We start from the raw sequence: 25,746 nt of genomic DNA, 5'->3' as shown, positions 1-25,746 counted from the left end.
CGTCAAGAGAAAGAAGGCCCCCCCAACCAAACGCCCGAAGGATGGTGGCAGTGGAGGCCAAGGGACAAGGCCAAAGTCCAGGTGCATCATACACATCCCTGGGCTTCAGTATGGACCTCTCGTGGCATTATCAATAAATGCAGAATCCGATGAAAGACTTGCCAGGTTGAAGGACATACGTGACAGGAGACTGTCTCAGCCATTAGAATCTGTTCACCGAATGACTGCTATCTGTGACCTCATACCAAACACCATTACTGAAGGTGATGGATATCACAGAGAATGTTACCATAGATTCACTATGAATCTCAATCGACTTTCCAGTCATTATGATCCATCTGAACCATCATGTTCCAAGTTAAGTCGGAGGGGCTCAGCTGGTGACAAGGTACTATTCTCACCCGATTGTATATTCTGCCACTCGATGAAACGGAAGAAAGTGAAAGTCAAAGGGACATGGACTACTGAGGGCTTAAGTCAGTTTGAGTTTGATGGATGGAGAACGGTGCTCAAAACTGCTGAGGACAAATTAGATGAGAAGTTGCTGATCAGAATTAGAGGCCATGATTTGTTTGCTACAGAAGCTAAATACCACAAATCCTGCAGGGTTCAATACACACAAAATGCCAACAAATGGAGAAGTACAAGCATAGAAGACAAGGAGCAACAAATCAAACGAGCAGAGGCATACAGTGAGGCGTTTGGTGCTGTATGCCAAGTAATCGACAGGGATATCATCATCAGCAAGACTATGATGAAACTGTCAGAGATAACTGAAATTTATATCTCTCACCTGAAATGCACCAACTTCCCAAATTTCGTGGAGAAATCCTCAAAGCTAAGCTGGAGAAACATGACAAATACAAGGACATACTGGCCTTCTGCACACTAAACAGAAGAGGCAACTTCCAGTCTTACATTGTCTACAGCTCTCACCGTGACATTAGTGACACAGTTCGATATGCATATGAACTTGGTTCTAGGGAAATGATCCAGGATGTTGGAAATTACCTACGTCAAGTGATTCTGGAGAGCTTCACAAAAGCTGATGACTTGAAATGGCCTCCATCTGCCCAGGACCTTGGAAACATGACAGCTGTCATTCCATCACAATTGGAAAAAAATTTGAATTACCTGATATCAGACAAACCAACTCCTCACACGTCGAAAATGCACAGGCTCGTGAATTCAATTGGGCAAGATATTTGTCGTGCAGCATCGAATGGGGAATGGAAACTCCCGAAGCATATGCTCATATGCATGACACTTCGTCACCTTTTCAGGAGCGAAAAATTGATAACCTTGCTGAACCGAATGGGACACTCAGAAAACTACTCATTCTCACAAGAGCTGGAAACTGCCCTTGCTCAGGCTGTTGCTGAAACATAAAGTCTGCTGTCAACACAAATCATTCGATCACCAGGGGCCCCTTCCATTTTCCACTCTGAATTTGATAATTTTGACCAGTTACTGAACAACCTCACTGGAATGGCATCATGCTACAGGACACAGAAGGCAAGCCAGAGGATCAGGAGAGTGAACTACCAGGTTGGGATATGGAAGAAGGCCCACATTGCCAACCCTGACATCCCTGATGCTGGTGACGGACACGGTTGGGCACTTGTCAACCAAAAACTGGAGCCTCTCTGGTATGAGGGGTGTTCTCCCACAGCAGTTGACAGATATTGCTGAATCAGTGAACACCAGTGATGATGGAGATGAATCAGATGACGATGACAGCATACCAGAGGAACAGGAGTACTCACCTGGTGACAGCTCAGAGTCTGACCAAGATTGAAGAACATAGCTGAATCATTAGCTGTTGACATTGATTGAAATGGATGACAGTAAAATCTCATGATATTGTTACTTACCTGATTAATACAATGAAACTGTATGATCATGATAATATATCAATAGAAATATCTTGAAATATGTATATGAAAGATATACTGTGTTATCGCTTGGTAAAAGGAACAGTTACAGACTTATTACCTACTATATGTAAATATAATGTTGGTTTCAATCATTGTTTGTAATCAGAATTTGGGAAATAAGTATGAATGTAGCACATTAATATGTATTGTAAAATACATTACTATATTATTTAGAGTGAGAAAGAATATACCAGCGATATTAACATGAATAATGTTCTCAGCAATTTATTTTATTTTTAAAACCGAACTCTGCTTTTGATTTTGTGAATACCGTTCTGTTGTTTATAATGTGATAACATCATGTGTGTTCATGTTATCTGGATTAAATTGTATTTGGATACTATATATATGGATAACAAATTAAGTCAGATTCTTATTCTGGACTATTTGGCAGAAGAAAAAAAAAAAAGTCTTAAAAATAAGCTTTATTGAAACTTCTACAACACAGTAATGAACGGTTAATAAGACGAAACAGTACATGTACTCAACATGTTATATAAGCTCTTGGATATATTAATTTTAGACACATACATGGAACCAGCATGAGAATATGTTTCATAGAAGCCATAATATGCATAGTCTGACAGTGTAATGGGTCGTCTGGAAGCCATTCTGATTGGGTACGGAAATCGCTTTTGGCACAAATGACGAAAATTCATTTTCAAGGGTACCCTCTTCATGAGGCTAAAAGAGGTAGTGCATCCCAATATTTTCAATGTTAACATTCAAATTCGTATTCAGCATATCCAGACACTTAAAAAAAAAAAGTTTTGTTGGGAGGTGGGGGGGGGTGCACGGTGGCCCTGTCTAGCCCATGGCCTATAAAGATGTACAATGGAATCACTTAAACAGTTCAACTTACAGACTGGCCACACACACACACACACACACACACACACACACACACACACACACACACACACACACACACACACACACACACACACACACACACACACACACACACACACACACACACACACACACACACACACACACACACACACACACACACACACACACACCTCGTGGATCTTTATTCGGCCCTTCAGCTTGGATGGAAGGCGAGCTGAGGGTCAGAATATGTCCGGGTACATGGCCGCCTCGTGCGGTTTCACCGACTCCAACCCACCACAGTGGGACTCGAACCCACGACCCGGAATTCAACGAGCCCACGATCCTGGCTACCACGAACAACGATACGAGCACCACGGAACACCTCCGCCATGAGCAACCCGAAAAAGACCGCAGACCAGACCAAGACCGCAGACGACGACTGCATACCAGAGTCCCGACCCCCAACACGACCACCTTTCTTATCCTCCTCCCCCCCCCCCACACGGGTGGAGGGATCCGCTCTGAGGTAACTCGCCTCCGGATTGGTCGCGGGGCGTCAGGCGATCGGTATCCTCCCCTCATTGGACGAGGCGAACATCCCATCTGGCTGGGGCGGGGTTTGCCCTGAGGTGATTTCACCCCCGATTGGACAAGGGGAACATTCCATCTGGCTGGGGCGGAGTCGGCCCTGAGGCGAGGGGACTCCGCCCACATCAGTAGCCTTGAACACGTGGGTTATGGCGCCGTGGTGTGAAGTGGATTGACGTAGAAAACCAACTAAAACAAGAAAACTCGCAGCGCACATACACTTAATCACCCATTAAACATAGGGACGGGACCCAAACTATAAACACATACTTATCGAAATAACTGAACTCTGGCTGTTGTGTGCAAATGGCTGCCAGATTCGTAACAATATATTGCTATCATAATGGCGATAAAAAGACAATTAACAAAGGAAGACAGACAGACTATTATAACCCTTAAAAGTATCGGTCTTTCCTTTTGAGAAATTGCAAAGAAGCCAAGGTGTCAGTGAGTACAGTTTTCTATGCCATCAAAAGGCACTTGGAAACTGGAGGAAACTCTGACAGGAAGAGGTCTGGTGGACCCAAAGCCACAACACAATCAGAAGACTAGTTTCTGAGAGTCAACAGCTTGCGTGATCGGCAGCTCACAGGACAACAGCTTCAAGCACAGCTTAACACTGGTCGAAATATGGAAGTCTCAGTTTCAACCGTGAAGAGAATACTTCAAGCTGCAAGTTTGACAAGTCAAGTCGAGTTGCAGTAAGAAAGCCATTGCTAAGATGGCAAAATAAGAAAAAGGGGCTTGCCTGGGATATGAAGCACTTCCAGTGAACTACTGGAAGAAGGTCGTATGGACTGATGAATCAAAATTTGATATCTTCGGTTCATCACACAGGGTTTTTGTACGCTGTCGAGTGGGCGAAAGGATGGTTCCTCAGTGTGTGACACCAACTGTCAAACATGGAGAAGGCATGATGATCTGGGGCTCTTTTGCTGAATCCAGAGTTTGCGGCTTGCACAGAGTGACTGGCACCCTGAACCAAAAGGGTGACCACAGCATTTTGCAGCGCCATGCAATACCCTCTGGTCTACGCCGAGTTGGTCAGCGGTTCATCCTACAGCAAGATAACGACCCAAAACCTACCTCCAGGCTATGTCAAAACTAGCTGAGAAGAAAAGAACAAGACGGTAGGCTTCAATCATGGAATGGCCAGCACAGTCTCCAGACTTAAACCCCATCGAGCTGGTTTGGGATGAACTGGACAGAAGGGTGAAAGCAAAGCAACCTACAAGTGCAACACATTTGTGGGAACTTCTGCAACAGTGTTGGGAAGAACTTTCCGAACAATATTCGATTTCCATTGTAGAAAGAATGCCACGAGTATGTTCGGCTGTTATATCTGCAAAAGGTGGCTATAGTCCAGTTGCCAGGTTGAGTACCTTGTTGTTGCGAGAAGTGTATTGTTTTTTGTTGGTTTCGTACTTGCATGGGTCAATAGAAAAAAATTTAGCTTGGTTGCCGGAGTGGCAACCTTGGGGAACTCCGATAATTTGTATAAATCCAAGATGGCCACCGCGGACGGAGGTGGAAAATAACTTTTCGACCAATCAACCTACAATCACGTGTGATACATTTTTTTCCATATAATTTCGAGGTAAGGAATCGATTTCTGAGGTCAGTTGTGTGGTTCGGGGGTCAAATTCAGGGTCAAAGGTCAAGTTCAATGTCATTTTTGGACTATTGAGGGGTTTAAAACGTTTTGACCCCTGCATCAACTGCAGATCACTCCTACTCGATAGTTGATGAACGATCCCATTGATTCTAATCTCACCTCTTCTTCTTTTCAGAGAAACGTATGATGGCTGACTCAAGGTGTCTTCTCCCAGTGTGTCACGGAGAAGAAACGAAATTCACTGAGATCGGGATCAAGAAGCTCATCTCGTGCGCCAAATCCCGTGGAGATGGGTTTCTGCAGGCTAAGCCACAGAACATTATTGATGTTGGTGGAGATGTGGCAAGCATAGCCTGCCACAAAGGTTGCTACTATACTTGTACATCAAGAGAAAATTGAGAGAGTGAGAAAGTCACAGAAAAGAAAGGCTGAAGATGAGGGTGTAAGGACAACTACAAGGCCTCATACAAAGGTAGCTGACAAAGGTGTGTTTGAATACAAACATGATTGCATGTTCTGTAGTGAGGAATGTTTACCCATTGATGATAGACACCCAGAAAGATGGGACCGCGTTCGTGAGTATAAGACCAAAGAACATTTTGACACAGAACGGAACCCACTCCCAACTATGAACGATATGCTCCTTGGTGTTGCTGAGCAGCGTAATGATGATGTCACGAGAAGGGTCAAGTTGCACCTTGCTTTTGTTTCTGATCTACCTTCTGCTGAGTGCAAGTACCACGTCCGCTGCTGTAACAGTTTCACGAAAGTCCCCACATATGCCGATTTGCCAACTGGTAGTGCAGATGAAAATGCTCTGAAGGAAGTCTTGAGTACATGAACCGAGACAGGTCCAGAATATGGAATAGTGTTGAACTGCATTCCCTGTACTCGGATCGAGGTGGCAAGCTCGCTCGACGTGACATGTTAAGCAAGTTGACTGACTGCATGAGTAAGGATGTTATCGTTGTTTGGGTAGATGGCTGTGCTGCCATTGTTGGTTTCCGTGAGTCCGTTGCGAAAAGTCTCAAGATAGTTAAGGTAGATGATACGGATGAGAGGAGCATTGCTTCCATGGTGAGGAAGATCAAGCATGAGGCACGGTCGGTCAAGTTACAGCAGTGTCAATTATGACCTATCAATCAGAGTTTACACAGGCCAACACAATCAAGGCGACCAGCCCAAGTTTGTTGAAGTTGGTTTCGGACCTGGTCTCCGGTGGTAAAGTGACCTAGAAATCTCTGAGCCTGAGCCAGTCAATTCAGAGTCACGTTACAGGAACCAGAAATCAGACAACATTAGGACTGGCCGTCAAATTGTTGCACCGGCACAGCAGTTCCGAACTTCTCAAACCCCTTCATGAACATGGCTTCACGACCTCGTATGATGAGGCCCTGAGATTCCGAAAATTGGCCGCTCGTCTACTAGGTGACAATGCACAGGTTCTCCACCAGTTCATGGGGTTGTGTAGAACCGTTGGCGCCATCTTCGCGTGGTTTGACAACTTCGATCTCCAGGTATTCACACCCAATGGTCGACACATTACCCATGTCCTCTCACATGAATTCCAGCAACCTCATCCCGCAGGTATGCTGGAGTATGGCCACGCTAAGCCAGGGATGCAGACCATACTTGCAAAATCTGCTGACCAGCAGGCTCCACCTGAACTTGACATCATGAAGTATGAGTGAGAAATAAAAGATGGCACCCCAGTACCAGCAACCTCCGATTAGCCCCCAGGACCTCAAGATCTCACGGATGTAGTGCGGTGCGGCTGTAAGGCGGCGGTGAAGGCGTGCGGAACTGAACGTTGCAGCTGTCACCAAAGATATCATGCACTGTTTATTGTGCTTGTGTTTGTCGTGACGCCTGCTTCAACCCGTTCAAGACAGGAGACGAAGACAAAGATAAAATGGAAGAGGAAGGAGAAGCAGATGTGGAAGATGATGAGGAAACTGAACATCTTGATCTTGCATTCGGCTCTGATGATGAATGGGAGTGATCGACGTTACTAAATAAACGCTTGACCACCATCGCTCTGAAAATGTCATTATTATTATTATGTTATTTCATTTTTGGCCGAAAAAGACCTTGAACTTCACCTTTGACCCTGAATTGACCGCAAATCACAAATTTGACCTCAGAAATCGATTCCTCAAGTCAAAATTATACAGAAAAGAGGTATCACACGTGATTGTAAGTAAATTGGTTGAAAAGTTATATTCCACCCCCCCCCCCCATCAGTGTTGGCCATCTTGGATTTATGCAAATTAGCGGAGTTCCCCAAGGTTGCCACTTCGGCAACCAAGCCAAATTTTCTCTATAGACCCATGTGAGTACGAAACCATCAAAAAACAATACACTTCTCATTATAACAAGGTTGAGCACAGAACATGTACGGGTGGCAAACGGACTACTACTTTGATGAGTCAAAAACGTTTGATTAAATTTTGTTCAACAAAACGATTCCATGATTTATTTTTTATCTGCAATTGTTTATTTGTTCTATGCTTTAATTTCAGAGTACATTGAAACATTAAACTGCTTAAATTTCAGTAAAAATTGGAAAAATGGGGGTGTTCTAAAACTTCTGACCGGTAGAGTATGTACATAAATATATATGAAAAACTATATCGAAACATATATATATATATATATATATATATATATATATATATATATATATATATATATATATATATATATATATATATATATATATATATATATATGTAGATCTCGTCCTTTCTCAACTCACTCCCAATACAGTGAAGCACTACTCTCCTCCCACAACTCTTACCCTCCCCTCCCGTCTGTCTCTGCGTCAGTCCCCGGACGCGTCCAGCCGGCACTCGTCGCTGGGCCATGTTTATCGTATGACCGGTACTAAATGGATTTCAGACATTATTTTGTTTCCATCTTCAGTGCTATTCGATGCAGAATCATTTTGATGAAAGTGTGAATCATAATTAACGCATCACCATATGCCTGCCTTCCCTTCCTCTCACCTCACACAGTCTTCCTTTCCCTACCCCTCCTCACTCCCCCACCTCTCCACTCTTTCTCCTGCACCTCTTCACTCTCCGCCACCCCTCTCTCCCTCTTCCCCATTTTTCTTCCTCCCCCCTTTAGTATCCCCATCAGTGAATCGATGGGTGGTATTTGCTCGTTTCTACTATAAGAGAGCCATTTGTCTGTGTGTGTCGCCATATTTCTCAGAGATGGCCCAACAGGTCTTCGTAAAACTTTCAGATGTTCATTTATGAGTGTCAGGGAGAGTTTTAAACAAAAACTAAAAGTTGAAATTGGATTTTTTTTTTTGGGGGGGGGGGGGAGAGAACAAAAGAATAACATAAAAAAATTGAATAATGAACAACATAATAAATACAATAAATAAATTATTGATAAAAAAAAAATGCATGATAGTGCCTAGCCTTTGCAGCGATGTAAAAAGGGGATAATAAATGATTCCCAACCCCATTCCTTTATAAGTGTTGGGAAGCGTTTTCGGCCCCCACAAAAAAAAAAAAAAAATAGAAAAAAAAATATATACATATATTGATTTCTTCAAAATGCCAACAGGATTAGAACAGCACCGGGCAATGCCGGGTACCCCTGCCTGTAGCTTATAAAATCAAGTGCTGCAGGTAAGATCTGTCACAAACAATCATGTACCTTGGCAGGTGTTGCAGCACGAAGCAAGTACTGAGTATTATACCCTGGTGACTGGCTGTAGAACATTGGAGCACCAGTCGATACTGTAATGCAGAATACAGAATTGTGAGTTCAGCCTCAATGATAAAGTAAAAAAAAAACAAATATAATCAAAGAATGATAAACTCTTTACAAAAAAAAAAATCAATTCAAGCTTTAACAGTTCCAGCTTCATTCTACGATCAATCGCACTGGGCTGCATTTGAAATATTTTTTTCAGAGGTCGAGGTTTTCTCAACGGATCATATGATTTTTGCATGCTGAATTTAGAAATGTATCTCATTTCGCTCAATCAGGTCAAGTTTTTATGCTATCTCAATTTTAAGGAAAAAAAAAAATCAAAATTTGTTTTTTTAATTAGCATTTTTTAAATTCCAAATCAGACTTAAGGCCCAGTCACACCTTGACGTTTTAGCCAGCAATGGCAATGTATCAAAATGTATGGCTTACGTTGAACTTTTGATTTTTTTTTTAAAGATTCGGACGTATTCATAACGAGTTGGTCGTATGCATAACATATTAGTAATGGACACAGAACGTTTCGTTGTCTTATAGATAACTTATACCAACGAATGCTTAGCCTGTTGTCAGCGTTCACAACCTATGCCCAACGATAGTCTAACTTATGCATAGCGCGCTGCACGTATCGCCGACGATCACGTGGCGTAGCCTATTAAAAGGCTGCCGCACAATGATTCAAATCATAACTGCCACAGAAATGGAAGTGTCAACATCGCAGTCACACCTTGGCGATCTTGCCAGCGTATGCCGACCTCTGAAAAATGCGTCAAAAACGCTGGCGCACGTCGAATACGGTATAGGTAAGTTTGGTATACGTGAATAGAACACTAAAGTATGCTATCATACGTCATAGAAAGTGGAGTACGTCTTGTGATTTTAAACGTGTTAAAAATTTTACGACGTGATTGCCGTATACCTCACACGTTCCGCATGCGATGGGAATAAGTGGTACGCACGATATGCGAACGTTGGCACACGTCGACAAAAGTTACTTGTAAGCTACTCATAAGTCGAAACACGTCGAGCTAATGTCTAGCGTACCCAAAAGTTATTTCTAACTTATGAGTAACGTGGTTTGAACCAATTCCTTACGTATTTCCAACGCACATTGAAGTATGTAGACGTATTTGATTGACGTCTTCCGGACGACCAAAGAACTAAATGAACGTGTTTCTAACTTACAACTACCATATAATGGCGTATTGGCAGCGTTTAGGGGAATTGGTATATAAAAATACCCCCGAGCGGGAGTGCCGGTCATCTCTGCCAGAGGTTGACAGAAGCAAAATCAAATTAGGGGCATCTATAATCGAAAGGTGAATTTCAGGTCGAATTCACTTTTTTTCAGTGTCGATCAAGTCGTATCTCGGCCACAGAGAAGAGGAGCGCGATGACGTCAGCGCGCACACGCAAAACCTTTACGTGACTCAACAACGAGTCTGTTCTCGCGCGAGGTGTCACATGACGAGCCGGGACGCGGCGGACGAAATATTTTTTATACAATCATAAAACGTCTCTGCGCTTTAGAGAGACGTGCGCCAGCGCTTTAGACAAATTTTTCAAAAATCAGCATAAGCTGGCTAAAACGTCAAGGTGTGACTGGGCCTTTACATTGACAGAAAATGTACAAACTATACATATAATGACACACAAGTACACTTAATGTGGAAGAAAGTGCCTTCTCAATTACTTTCATTTCAATTTCAGAAAAATATAGATAAATCGTTGTTTCTGGCAACACCCAACTTCAGTCGCTCCAGCAGTTGCTGTTTTCCTTCGTCTTTTTAATGTTGAATTTCACATTAACGGTACTTGTACATCATTTTATATATAGTTTCTACATTTTCTGTCAATGTAAGTCTGATTTTGAATTTTAAAAAATGCAAATTAAAAAAACAAAAATTTTGATTATTTTTTTTTTTCCTTAAAATTGAGATAGCATAAAAAAACTTGACCTGATTGAGCGAAATGATACATTTCTAAATTCAGCATGCAAAAAAACATGAGGACCGTTGAGAAAACCTAGACCTCTGAAATGACGCAGACCAGTGTCATTAATCATCAAAGCCTTTGTATCGTATTATTTCATATGCTACCACCTACTCATATCTTCACTGATCTTCTTAGTCAACCAAATCACATTGCTTCAGTTATACTTTGAGAAAATGAACTTACGAGGTTTTCAATTTATCAGCTGGAACTTTTAATGTCAGAAATTTGGATTTGAACACTAACTATCATTAGGAGCAAGAAATAATCCATCCAGTGAAACTGCAATTCTTTGTCAAACAGGCAATAGATCTGGAAATATTCAACAGGAAATAGATATGTGAATGTTAACATCATTGGTCTCTGCCTCTCCATCTCCTCCCACCCCATTTTCATGTGTCTATCATTCCCCCTTGGACAGAGCAAGAGACACAGAGAGAGCACCTATTTTGAGATATTGGCAGAAGGCCCTTTCTTGTTTTGGGCAGTGATTATTGCGACAGAATTGTTCTTTCTTTTTTTCCTCTCTCTATCCTTAATCCTGAGTCCAGCCAGATTATCGACGTATCGCTTAAATTTTGTATTTATTTCCTTTTGTTTGGTTTAATTACTAGCCCCCATTGGACTTGGTCCGAAACGGGGGCTGATGGATTGGGTCTCACCTGTCCATGCGTCTGTCTGTCTGTGTCTGTCCGTCCGTCTGTAGCCATATCTCGGACATATTGTTGTGGGGTTGGGTCTCGTTGGTGAGCACGACCGCGAGGTGGAGCAGTAGAGTCGTCTCCACTGAACATCCGGAATTTAGGTCGTGACCCTCAGATAAGTCCGAAAAGCACGGCCCCTTACAGGACCATGAATCACCAATAATTCGACCATGTGGGGTAGGGTTAATTGCCAAACTTCAATATACCCAAGTACCCACGCGGCTACCGGGGAATTAACACCCTTGACAGACCTCGAGCGGGACGAGCCGTTACCGTGCCCAAACCGTGTGTAACCCGAGCGGATGGTTAACAAAGGCCCGTCGGTCCAAATGAACAATTTACTGCCTTGCTATTTCTCAACACGCACCGAGTCAAGCCAATAAAAGAAATGACGGAACGAGCTGGGACATTCAACAAGAGGGGAATTTATTTACAATAATCGGGGGACGAGGGGAGCACGTAAGGGCAGAGTTATTCGAATAAAGAAGGGAATCAAATGTACAAGCAATTCCTTAAACAATTCTACTTAGAGACAGGGCCCACGGACACACACACGGACACACGGACACACGGACACACGGACACACGGACACACGGACACACGGACACACGGACACACGGACACACGGACACACACACACACACACACACACACACACACACACACACACACACACACACACACACACACACACACCAGAAAGAGATGGACCTCAAGGTCTTTATTGCCCCTTCAGCTTGGGAGGGAAGATGAGCTGAGGGAAGAGAACATGGCTGGCTACCTGGCCGCGTTCACGCGGATGGATGACCGCACCTTCCCGGAGCACCAGGCGCCAAAGAATGGACCAGGGCAGCCGAACCCAGAGGAGGCGAGACGAGGTGATCTCCCGTGATGAGATGGTCGACCGCTTGTTGTAATGCGCCAGATGAGACGCCTCGGATGCGCGGGATGCAGTCAGCCGCAGATCCAGACAGAAGAGCACTCGAGCAGACGGGATGCAATCATCAATCTTTTCTCGTCGTTTTTGGGGCCGGGTCCGCTCCCCCGTCACCTGATCCCATTGGGTGGACGGCATGTCGCGGCTCCGCCTACTTGAAAAGGAGCGCGCCGGCTTTGGTCGCGAAGCCAGAACGAAGCGCTCCGTGCCCATATTTGGGGCCAAACCAGAGCGAAATGCTTCGGGACCATATTTGGTGTGCGAAATCCACACCGCCTGGGGCATGGAATTCCGCCTACGCACATGCCCGCATGCCGGCGAGCGCGCGAAGAGCGCAGGCAATGCGGCGAGTAGAGGGTTGTTGTTGTTGGGGTAAAAATCCTATCTATAAAATAACTTCGCAGCACCATGCACACTTAATTCCCATTAGACATAGGGGAAAGGGAGCTATCTATCCACATTTACTTAACGAAATAACTGAGCTACGGGGACCTGAATGTTGAGTGCTCATGGCTGCCAGATTCGTAACAATATATGGACCAATTTTGTTCAAACCTTGCACAAAGACAACACATTATGGTATACAAAAGCACACAATTTTATTTCACGATTCGATCAAAGGTGGCCGACTAGCAGCCATTTTAGTTGTAAACCACCCCCCCCCGCCCCCCCCCCAAAAAAAAAACAATGATGAACACGTCCTCAACCATTTATCGGACATGCATTTACCAATCATATTCAAACTTCGCAGACATATAATGAATGATGGCTTACATATGCTCATCATTTTTTTTTCCTCGACGTCAGATCCAAGATGGCTGACTGGTGGCCATTTCGTTACTTAAATGTATCCCCAACCATTTCTTGAACATGCATGGTTCGATTTTGCTCAAACTCAGCACAAGCAGAGTGCATGATGGCTCACACATGCACTTCACTATATTTTGCGGTTTGATCAAAGATGGCCGAATGGTAGATTGGCGGTCAATGTCGTTAGAAATAAAACCCGATATTAAACACGTCCTCAACCATTTCTCAGACAAGCATTTACCAATCTTGTTCAAACTTGACAAACACATAATGAATGATCAATTACATAAACATGTCATTATTTTAACAAGATCAGATCCAAGATGTCAGATTGGTGGACATTTTGTTACCTACGCAATCTTTCCCAATCGTACACAATCTTCCTCGTCACATGACCACTCAAGTCAGTGGTGCATACACATAAATTGTGTAAATATGGGCGAGCCCTTTAACTCCATACAGCAAAATTACTAAAACCATGGGGGCTATGAAATTTTCTCATAGTTTTCAATATTTTCTTATTATTACCCTCGTTGGAGGAAATGGTGTTGCATTTGGGTCCGTTTCTTTGTGTCTGTCCCTACAGACTTTGTGTTTTTCTCCTTAACCGCTTGTTGGATTGAGACTAATTTTTCACCATAGGAGTTGCTACTCATGTAGAATATTTTATTGATAATTATGACATCATAGGTCACGGTGTGGCAGCCATGTTGGGAAAACGGAAAAACTTTGGACCTCTGTATCTCCGAAACCACACCAAGGAAAAAATTGAAACTTGGCATAAAGCAAGTCCTAATCCATAGTAATAAAAGGCAATGTGTGCATGTGTGTCAGTGGATGTGTCTCCTCCATAACTCCAAAACCATAAAACCTAGCAGCCTGAAACTTTGCATGCACATGCACACACTAAGAAAACTCCAAGAAAAGTGCAAGAGTGAAAACTGGGTGGTTGGGTTAATTAAAGCACTCCTTTTGGAGATAATTAATGGCCTTATTTAAACTCGGCCACCTCGCTCCATAAGGGGTTTTAAGGCATTCCCGATGTAACATCACTGGGGTCTGAAGCAGCCATGATTTTGCCTGTTCATCATAGCCACACAATTCGGACCAATTTGACATTTCAGGCATCTCTGGGAGGTGCATGTATAATATTACGGCTTGGTGATTGCCACTGGCTCGCTGAAAATGTGAAATTATATTTTCCATGAAGTTTCCCCTTTTTGTATGTTCTTCCATTAAACGATTTGTCACTTCGACATTGATAACATGTGCGCATGCACACATACTTGTGGATTTCAGAATCGGATCAGAGTAATGCACACAACATCCAGGTCCTCAGACAGTTATTTCCATAAATGCATGTGCAGAATAGACCCATCCCCATGTCTGGTGGGATTCTAACTCTGATGCATTGGAGAAGGGTAGAGAACAGGTTCCCTTTCTTTCTTATGGGATAATCTTTTCCTCTTTAGGTGCTGGCAGCGGAAACGAGCTGGGCTGTGGAGAGCTCATTAGGAGAGGTAGACCAAGGCATGCTCACACATTTTGGTTTATTTTAGTAGGCGTACGACAACTTCTGTCTTGGTAAGCTGAGACCGGATTTATTTTCCCCCTGAATGGTCTGATGGGTACCCGTGTCTCATATATAATTGTTAAGTAAGGCATTGTGATAAGCATCTGCTCTTTGTCCATTTTTCTATAAATGCTTGTTGAATTCTTTATTTGTGTTAGATTGTTTTGATTGAACATTTGATTGATTTAAATTCATCCATTTAATCAACAAGGAAATAAAAACGTTCTTCAGTTTATTTATTTTTCTTTGCAATAAATTCCTTGTTGACGTTTCAACCTGTCCGTGATTGTCATTTCCTTCCATTGATCCAGCATTTTCCAAACCTAGATAGACTGGGAGATTATAATTCCTAAAATAATTAACCTGTCATAGTCGGCGTGCACCAGCGGTAAATGCTCAGCCACATTACTTAAGATCTAATCAAGATAAGATTGGTGCATCGCCGAGGGCACGTTCCCTGGTCAGGAGGCCACGTGACCTCAAGTTAAATGGCAAATTAGATGGTGGACACTGGAACTCGTGGTTAACTGATTGGCGTTCATGGTTGTTAAGCAACCAACTGCACCACAAAGTTAATTGTGAGCGGTGGCCCCAGGCCTGGTCCTTCAGAGGAGAAACGAGAATTAACCCCCTCATAATACATCGGTACCCAGCCTGGTGTTGGCGCAGTGGTTAGGGCAGCGGCTTGGGACCCAAAAGGTCCTGAGTTCAAGCCCCGTTGGGCCACTGAATTAATACACCAGGGGGTTGACTCAGCCTGTCATCCTTCCGAGGTCGGCGAAGTGAGTACCAGTATACTGGGCCGGTGTGTACCCCGGTTAAAATAGGTGTACCATATCCCTGTGTCGTAAGAGGCGACCAGGGTTGCGTCAGGAAGGGCATCCGGCGTAAAACATGTGCCAAACCACTATGCGGATCATACGGATGATCCGCTGTGGCGACCCCGAACGGGAGCAGCCGAAAGAAGAAGAAGAAGATAATACATCGGTATCCGTAACAGTGTGTGTGTGTGTGTGTGTGTGTGTGTGTGTGTGTGTGTGTGTGTGTGTGTGTGTGTATAAATAAATATATATATATATATATATATATATATATATATATATATATATATATATATATATATATATATATATATAACAATGTGCACGTCACATCGACAGAGCTGCACAATGGCGGGCGGTCTCTCAAGTGGTGCCTCGCTGGCTGAAAATGTGCAATTTTATTTTTCGACGACATCGCATTATTTAATTTTTTGGGCATGTGTTTTCATCTACCCGTCACTTCGACATTCCTACATTTAAATTAATTAATTTATTTATTAAAAAACACTCCATCGACCTCGTGGTCGAACTTCCTGTTCAGAGTTCCTTCATGTTGATTTGAGCAGTGAAAAGCGTGTGCCTACATTTAAGGTCGCTTTGGATTGTTATATCTTTGAATTACATTTTGGGTCATTCCGTGCCAACTCACCTAAATTTCAAAAACCTCCCCAGGTCACCTCAGATTTTGCTGGAAAAATTCTTAAATGTAGATCGATATGGCTCTACCCACCATGCAAAAGATTAGCTTTCAATTCCTCATAGTTTAAAAAATATCTATCTCGAGAGACCTTTGAAATTTTGCCCTAAAAATGCCAAATGTGAAAAACGCATTTTTTTTTCAACTTCAGGGGCTTATAATTTTATAATGGACTCCTCGAGAAAGTTAATATTGCAAATATTTACTAATTGGCATCCAAATTTTTCAATTATGGCATCAGATAGCCTCTGGGATGCATATTTCTCACTCTATAGGAACCTAAAAATTGCTTTTGGGCCAAAACGAGCTAAAATAAGGTGAAACTATAGTAGCCCTCCTGAAAATATGGAACTTAGAATTTTTTCCTCATAACACAGTGATTATAGGGTCATTATCTATCCATAGATACATTTTTGTTGGGATAATACAGTTAGGTGATGAATTATAAAAGTTTTGCCATAAGCCCTTGCCTCCGAGGGCTCTAAAATTGACCAATTTTGTCCCCTGGTTTGACCATGTGGCGAGGGGTTTAGGATCTTAATTTTTTTTCGAAAGATTGCCTCATATAAGATGTCAACTGACTGAATAATTTTATCTAACACCCATGGCTTCATATTAAAAGAAATTTTTATTTACATGCACGTTTTTTCTAATTATTCACTTTTTTCATGTTCATGAGCTTATAAATCTGAAACTGAACACTCTAGCAAAGTGATACTGCAGATACAGTCAAAGCTCGTTACTATGCCACCTCGCTTCTATGCCACTCTCGCTATTATACCACTTTTGCTCGGTCCCGACAAAATTCAACACAAAATAAATTTCCTATGCCACCCCCTACTCTCGCTACCATGCCACTACTGTGTGACTGTTAAAAGGCACGAGTCGTGAAAAAGTCTGTATTGCGCAGTGCTCGATTATCACACTCACGTCCAAAGGCGAAGCGACGAACTACAGTCCAGCTGCGCACAACATAACTCAATACGTACGCGCATAGTCAGACTGTGTCAAAACACGCGATTCTTCTCCCCGATGCCAGCCACAACAAGCCAATCACAACACGCACAACGAGACACAAAAAAGCGCGAGCACACACACAGACACGCAGGCACACGTACAACAGTGACATCATTTTTTTTTCAAATTCAGCCCATAATGTCAGCTCAGAAACGCAAGCGAACCGACTTTACGCTGAAGGAGAAGAAGGAGATCATCGATGCCGCGAAGAAGGAGCCGAATCAGTCCAAGTTGGCCAGGGAGATTAGCAAGAAATGGGGCGTCAAAGTTAAGAGAACCACGGTGAAGGGCATTCTCAGCAAGAAGGATGCAATCGAGGCTGCAATCAAAGCTGGATTTCCATCGAAGTGCATGAAGTTGATGCAGGCTCACGACCCGAAGCTTGATGAGGGAGTGCTCATGTGGCTGAAGCAATCAAGAGGACAGAATGTGCCTGTCAGCGGCGATCTGATCAAGGAGAAGGCGATGAAACTGGCCAAGCTGATGCACATCCCAGACTTCATGGCGAGCGACGGTTGGTTGGGCAATTTCAAGAAGCGCCACGGCATCACGTTCAAGACAGTACAGGGCGAACCTGGAGCGGTGGATTCGCAATCCCTTCTTGAGTGGCAACAACAGGTTCTCCGGCCCTTACTGGCAGTTCTCCGCAGACGACGCCTTCAACCTGGACGAGACTGGACTCTTCTGGCAGCTGCTTCCGAACAAGACCATGGCTTTCAGGGGAGAGCGGTACTGGAGGAAAGAAAAGCAAGCAAAGGATCACTCTTCTGGTTGGGGCAAAACATAAGCGGCAGCGAGAAGTTCCCTCTTCTGGTGATTGGCAATTCCAAGAAACCCCCGTGCCTTCAAGAACAAAGAGATCCCGGTCAAGTACAAGGCGAACTCGAAGGCGTGATGACGGCGGAGCTTTTCGAGGAGATGTTGCGTGCGTGACGGACGACTGCCAGCAGGGACGCAGAGTGCTGGTCTGTCTCGATAACTTCTCTGGCCACCCTCCCGAGCTCGAGCTGAACAACATCCAACTGGTCTTCTTCCCACCCAACACGACAGCCACCCGCAACCAATGGATCAGGGAATCATAGAGAACCCTGCGCCACTACAAGAAGCTCCTGCCATGCCGCCGGCTTGAGGCCATAGACGAGGGAAAGGAGTTCAAGTTCACGTTGCTCGATGCTCTCACACGCCGCCCGGCGTGCTTGGGAGCAGGTCGGCAAGTCGACGATCAGAACTGTTTCGCGGGCGTCAAGTTCATCGAAGAGGAGATCCAAACTGAGCCACAGGATGCGGAGCTGCCCGACATCTGGGAAGCTCTGCCTGCCGAGGAAAAGATGCACGAGAACGAGGAGATCGAGCTGTCTGACTTTCTCGAAGCCGACGAGCGCCTCGCGACTGGCGGGTATTTCACGCTGGAGGAGATTGCGGGAGAGATTCTGTGCAGTGAGGAGCCGGTGGAAAGCGAGGATGACGAGGTAACTGTCGAGAAGGAAATCGTTCCGTTCGAGGAAGCCCAGCGCACTTGTAGCACCGTGCGGAAGTTCATGCAGCAGAGAAGCGGGAAGCCCGGTGTGATGCAAGCGTGCGATCGGCCAGACAACGAGATGCACGAGATCCGCCGAAAGAAGATGCGCCAGCCGACGATTCTTGAAAGCTTTGTGTGTCGTGAATTTCTCGCCATGCCATATGTTAGTGTGTGAACTCTGTTAGTGTGTGTATGTTCTCCGTTCGCTTAGCTTATACAACAGTCGTGCCTTTTACTTGCTGGAATAAATTTTGTCTAAAGATTAACTACAGATGGGTAACTTGAGAAAATAAGGCCGTTTTTACAAAATCTCGTTACTATGCCACTCTCGCTACTATGCCACTTTTGCTCGGTCCCGACGGGTGGCATAGTAACGAGCTTTGACTGTATTTATAAACTGGCATATGAAATTTAAGGATCTGTTATCAGAATGCCTGATAAATGCATATGTTTCTATCTGTAGGAAGTTGAAAATGCCACTTTGACCAAAAATGGTGAATATGCAGGGGGCATTAACCGAGGTTATGTAACAACTTAGATTATTCTTCTCATAAATTAATAATTATAAGTACATTTTTTATTCAAAAATAAATTCTTGTAATGATAATCCAAACATATGCTTGGGTTTTAATTTAAAAAACATGTCCTACAGTTCTCTATTTGAAGTCATTAGTTATGACATACACTACTAGATGGAGTAATGTGATGGGATTGGAGGAACTGTGAAGCACCTTGTTGCAAGGGCAAGTTTGCAGGCCAATGCTGTCCTTTACCCTGATTGCTACTTCTCCACCTATCCTCTCCTTCTTATCACACCGATATACTTTTTAGCCTTCTCTTCCTGTCCTCCAGTTACTCTCCTCCTCAAACCATGTCTCACTTACTGCAACTATATCATACTCCTTGCTATCTACTTTGGTTTCAAGCTCTTCCATCTTGTTATTGAAACTTCTGGCACTGGTATCGAATATATTTAACTTTTCCCTTCCTGAAATTCTATTTTCTTGCCTGGCCGTACTAATCACAAATTACATCACCAGTTCCTTCCTTAACTTCTCCACCCTCCGCTGACCTAAAAAAGCCTGAATTTCTTCCTCAATTCCCACTGCAAACCTTGCTGCCCCCTTTCTATTTCACATATGGCCATTATTCTAGAAGCACTCCCTTTGTCCCTGAAATGATTCCCACTGGTTCTTGAATGTAAAACCTTCCTCCAACACCATTCTTCCAGCCATTGGTTGACAACTATAGCTCTGCTCATAATTTCTATATAATTTCCTAATCTTGGGATATTCCCAGTAAACATTACCTCACAAGCCTTTGCTTTCAACCACTTACCCAATATCCTGCATCAATTTTTCAATACCCCTGAGTAAAGTGTGTGTGTGTGTGTGTGTGTGTGTGTGTGTGTGTGTGTGTGTGTGTGTGTGTGTGTGTGTGTGTGTGTGTGTGTGTGTGTGTGTGTGTGTGTGTGTGTGTGTGTGTGTGTGTGTGTGTGTGTGTGTGTGTGTGTGTGTTTCCCTCATCAAGGGAAAGATTACAGAATGGTCCAACCTGTAAGTGGTGCTCGATGCTGATAGCCGTCTGAAAGGGTCTCTGCAGAATAGCCCCAATCTACGACTGGACGAAGCCGTGGAGATATCCCAGCTTCAGAGGCACTCTTCAACTCTTGAACATCATGCTACAGAAACACACACATGCACGAGGAGTTAACAGAATTCAGCCAAAGCAGTCAGTCCATAAAATAAACAAAAACAAGTGGAGGTACATTCAAAGTACACCACCACCCCACCCCATGCCAAATAAATAAACACATCCTCAAGCACGTGACATTGGCGGGGCGCTGAAAGCGCCTGGCGATGCCGCCATGCAGTCTCTAGCTGCTGGTTGCATCATTGGTTGGGACGTGGCTATGCCGCTGATGCAGTGTCCCCCTTACCAGTACACTGGTACTTATTTTGCAGACCTTGGAAGGATGACAGGCTGAGTCAACCTCCTGGTGTATTTTAATTTAGCGGCCAACGGGACTTGAACTCAGGACCCTAGGATCCCAAGCCACCACCCTAACCACTAAGCCAACACCAGGCTTGACGTGCAGTACACAATAATTAATTGTGTAATTAAAATAAATAAATAGCAATCGTAAAGTTAATTAATTTATTAAATCAATTGGCTAATAGCATACCAAAACCACTACCGTTTCATCTGAATCTGTACCTTTTTGGAAATTAAATAATTCATCGAAAAATGAATAATTAATTGATTTATCAATAAATCAAAAATACCCTTTATACCCAAGTCACTTGTTCACTGTCATCTCCAATTATCAGCTTCCTTGCTCAAAAGGTGACAGATATTGCCCAGATGAGAAAGAAAATAAATAAGGCATTCATAAATCGATCATAAATTAAGTAATTAATTGATTAATCAAAAATAAATAAAAAATTCCGTTTTTGCCAAAGCACATCTTCACTTTTGTCCCCAAATTTCAGCTTCCTTGCTCAAAGGATGGCCGAGATATTGCCCGGACAAACAAACAAACAGAAAAAAATGTCATGCAGAACACGTTGTTGTTTGTCTTTCGGCTGCTCCCGTTAGGGATCGCCACAGCGGATCATCTGTTATGATCCGCATACTGATTTGGCACAGGTTTTACGCCGGATGCCCTTCCTGACGCAACCCTGGTCACCTCTTACGACAAAGGGATATGGATTGGGCTTCGCCATGATTCCGGGCTGCCCTACACCCTCTAATAGCGCGGCCCAGTGCAGAGCTCCCGTCATCAAGCGATCCTCCAACCCAAGCCTCCGAGTCGCCGGATTACAGGCGCATGCCACTACGCCCGGCTGTCATGCAGAACACGATACTTGCAAAATCCAACTCCCTCTCCAAAGGTTGCCATGGATACATCAAATTGTCTATTTCATTAAGATAAAAATTGACAATCTTAATCAAAGCTCAGGTCAATCAGATAAAAATTGATTCTTTTTTCAGATTGAAATTGATGATTTTATAAGTTTGACCTTGAGTTGACCTTTGTCCTGACCTCAAAATAGTTGGTTTCCCAATTCAGTGACGAAATATGCAAATCCTGTTCAAATAGCAAGTCAATCGAATGAAAAATGACGATTTCAGAAAGTTGACCTCAAGACTATCTTTGACCTCAAAATCAATAAGCTTCTCAGTTGGGACTACCTCGACAACTTAGTAAAGTTTCATGAAGATCGGTTTAAAATTGTGACCTATAGGCGATTGACAAAGACAGACAGAATAACAAAATCAACTGACCAATATACTTGAAAAGTATTCGATTTTGCAAGTAACACACAAACGGAGTATAAACTAAGTACTCCCTTCCTTCGGTGCTCAGCGATGACATCATGCATCGCCTGGATATGGAATTGGGAAGGAGCGGTTTACAAAACCCTTGATGATGGCTCAACAATTTCAAACAGAATCGTTTTGGAATGAAAGCCAGTGTTCAAGATATTCTCATTCAAATAAAAATGTTGTTGTTCGTCTTTCGGCTGCTCCCGTTAGGGGTCGTCAGAGCGGATCATCTGTTATGATCCGCATACTGATTTGGCATAGGTTTTACGCCGGATGCCCTTGCTGACGCAACCCTGGTCGCCTCTTACGACACAGGGATAAGGATTGGGCTCCGCCATGATTCTGGGCTGCCCTACACCCTCTCATAGCGCGGCCCAGCGCAGAGCTCCCGTCCTCAAACGATCCTCAACCCAAGCCTCCGAGCAGCCGGATTACAGGCGCTCGCCACTACGCCCGGTCTCATTCAAATAAAAATAAAATTTTAAACAAAAAACCCCATCTGTTTCAGCAGTGTCATGTGCTCACCCGAAGCTGCTGCACCTGTTCACAAAGACTCTCCAGCAGCTGCTTGTGCTGCTGCACCCAGTGAGGAGACATGCGAGGGGAGCCCTGCGATAGGTGTACGTAAGAATCACATATTTTAGCAACGATATGTCGACCTTCCTTCTTTGTGAATGCAGCATTTCAACACAATAGAAACAGGATTGTTTGAAAGGTACGGATATGCCGGTGGGTTATCTGTGACATAACGAGCACAAATATGAGACGCTGGATAAGTTTTTTTTACAGGAGACAAATACAGATAAAGCACAATTTAAGAGATTAAAAAAAAAATATCTGAATTTGTACAAGAAAGACACAAGTGCTAAAATGAAAGATGATGCAGAATTCAATGACGCATAACAAAAGTAGTGAAGCACAAGTCGCACCAGTATGCTCTTGACTGGTGACACATCAGTCTTGCCGGATGATTGTGTCAAATGCATTCCGGAAGAAATAGTTCCCACACATGTAGACCCATGGCTTTGAAATAGTGGGCTTCCCCGAAGAGCCACATCCCCGTTAGCCACTTGCGCATGACCCAATGCTGCCAGCTCCTGGCGGATGTTCTCCAGCATGTTCCGAGCGGCATCCAGGGAGACGGCAAACTGCTGAGAGCACAAAAATGAGCAATAATTGAATGATGAGCAGAGCTTTGACTTCACAGGAAGGAGTAGTTAAAAACATTTGTCACTGGAAGCAAGAAGATGGGGGAATTGAAAAGATGTTAACACACATACCTCATCTAAGGTGGTGTTATCTCCATCAGGGTCCATATGCAAGACACGAAGCAAATAGCCCTCCACCCTGCGTAGGGCTTGCCTGTATTCAAGGCACTCTCCAGAAATTGCGTCATTGTCAATTTCATCCACAAACCGTTGGCAGATCTGAAACAATGTCAAGCAAGACTGTACATTATGTTCTTCAAGGGGCAGGGAAGGGGTCCAAATGGAGAATTTATTTTGATAAGACACACCAAATTATACTCATACATATAAATATATACAAAGACCTGCAAAAGTATTTACCCCCACAAATAATACCACATTTAGATAAATTACAAATGATGTAGAAACAATTTTTTCAAACAAAAACTTTTTTTATTCATAACTGAAGACACCAAACCAAACACTTATAATTGAAGGAGGTTACATGTCAGGAATGCCTGCAAAAAACATGTACAAATCGAAATTAATTGGTTGCAAAAGTATTCAGCCCCATCAGTCAGTACTTGGTGGAAGCACATTTTGCAGCAATGACTGCTATGAGTCTTTTGGGGTAGGTCTCTCCCAACTTTTCCCATTCTTCACATGAAAATTGTTCCAGTTCTGCCAAGTTTGATGGTGTCGTTTCATTTGCAGCCTGTGGTTGCTGGTTGCATCATTTTCTGGAAGCGAGGCTGTGCTGGTGCTGCAGTGCCCGTTACCAGAAAGCTGATACTCATTTTGCCGACCTCGGAAGGATGACAGGCAGAGTCAACCCACCTAGTGTTATGCAACGACACGACAGGGTCTCAAACTCAAGACGAAGATCATAAGCCAGCCACCTTAACCGTTAAGTCAGCAGCAGGCTGCCAAGTTTGATGGGGATCACAGATGGACTGTAATCTTCAAGTTTCACCATAAATGTTCAATTGGGTTAAAGTCAGGACTTTGACTAGGCCACTCAAGAGCATTTATTTCCTTCTTATTCAGCCAATCTAGTGTGGCTTTAGATCATAGTCCTGTGGAAATGTAAATCTCATACCCAGTTTCAGAGTTGTGGCTGACTCGAGCAGGTTTTCATCAAGGATTCTCCTGTACTATGCACCGTCCATTGTCCCTTCCATCCAAACAAGCTTACCAATCCCTGCTGATGAAAAGCAGCTCCATAATATGATGTTGCCACCACCATGCTTGACAGCAGGGATGGTGTTGACTGGGTTATGTGCAGTGTTTCGGCTTGTGCCACATGTAACGCTTTGAATTTAGACCAAAAGGTTCTTTTGCCTTGTCTGACCACAAAACTTTTCTCCATATGCCTACATTGTTAAGATGTTTTTTGCAAACTATATGAGCTTTTGGAGGTGTATTTTTCAGTAATAGCTTCTTTTTTGCCACCTGTCCAAAGAGGCCAACTTTGTGAAGGGAATGGGATATTGTAGATTTATGAACCCTGAACCCCAGCTCGGACATAGAGCCTTGCAGATCTTTCAAAGTCATTGTTGGGTACACAGTGGCATCCCAAACCAGTTTCCTGATCGCCCGACAGCTGAGTTTGGATTGGCGACCTGATATGTCTTCCACTTCTTAATGATGGATTTCACCGTACTCAAAGGGAAAATGAGTGACTCAAATCTTCGTACACCCTCTCCTGAACAGTGTTTCTCCACAACTTTATGTCTGACTTCTTTGGAAAGCTCCTTGGTCTTCATGTTTGTCTTGTTGGTTGCCTGGGTGTGTGCTGCCGCTCGCCACGTCGCCACAGGGCGAATCCCCCTTACCTGTGGCTAATATTTTAAACCACCCATTAGCCACTGTGGCTAATCCATGTTTGTGTTTTTTTTTTTTTTTACCAGTTTTAGACGAATTTTGGGTGATTTTTGCACAGAATTCAACCTTCGTTGAGACGGTTGCCATTTTGTATGTTTTGATTACGGGAATCACGCGTGATTTCGTACAAGCTTATATATACTAACTTTAGTAGTTTTAAACTAGCTTCTAGTAAAAATAAAAAAATATATATCAACCGAAATTACGCACGATTCCTATGATTCTCGCCTCAAAATTTTATTTTAATTTTTTTTCCCCTGGAATGATTCGGCACTACTCGGCGCTACATGCTTTGTTGGGTCAGTGGTTGCCAGGTGAGTTTTGACACAATCAGTAGTCGTACGAGTTTGCTTGGATGAGAGAGTTTGTTTGGAAGAGTGAGTTTGATGGGTGACTTTGGTTGGTTGGATGAGTGAAGTTGATGGGTGAGATTGGTTGTATGAGTAAGTTTGATGTGTGACATTGGTTGGAAGTGCGAGTTTGATGTGATTGGTTGGATGAGTGAGTTTGATGTATGAGATTGGTTGGATGAGAGTTTGATATGTGAGATTGGTTGGATTAGTGA

At 43.5% G+C, this 25,746-nt stretch overlaps 1 protein-coding gene across 7 annotated transcripts in view; it reads right to left on the bottom strand.

Moving 5' to 3' along the window:
• LOC147026564 (E3 SUMO-protein ligase RanBP2-like) overlaps positions 1–25,746 on the bottom strand; it is a 128,654-nt gene that overhangs the window by 48,133 nt on the left and 54,775 nt on the right. For 6 of the 7 annotated variants that reach the window (XM_085882118.1, XM_085882111.1, XM_085882115.1 and 3 more), the window contains exons 15-19: positions 23,391–23,537; positions 23,040–23,261; positions 22,636–22,719; positions 20,335–20,461; positions 8,653–8,735 (exon numbers count right to left, since the gene is read on the bottom strand). In XM_085882118.1, coding sequence (XP_085738244.1) covers positions 8,653–8,735; positions 20,335–20,461; positions 22,636–22,719; positions 23,040–23,261; positions 23,391–23,537 — 663 coding nt within the window. The remainder of the gene's footprint in view (positions 1–8,652; positions 8,736–20,334; positions 20,462–22,635; positions 22,720–23,039; positions 23,262–23,390; positions 23,538–25,746) is intronic. The other variant, XM_085882113.1, reaches the window with a different exon arrangement.

The sequence above is a fragment of the Eptatretus burgeri genome, chromosome 5 (genome assembly GCF_056783735.1).
Source record: "Eptatretus burgeri isolate ZD-2024b chromosome 5, Ebu_testis_v1, whole genome shotgun sequence".
Lineage (NCBI taxonomy): Eukaryota > Metazoa > Chordata > Myxini > Myxiniformes > Myxinidae > Eptatretus > Eptatretus burgeri.
The sequence above is the reverse complement of the archived record's forward strand: the minus strand, read 5'-3'. Positions and strand labels throughout refer to the sequence as shown.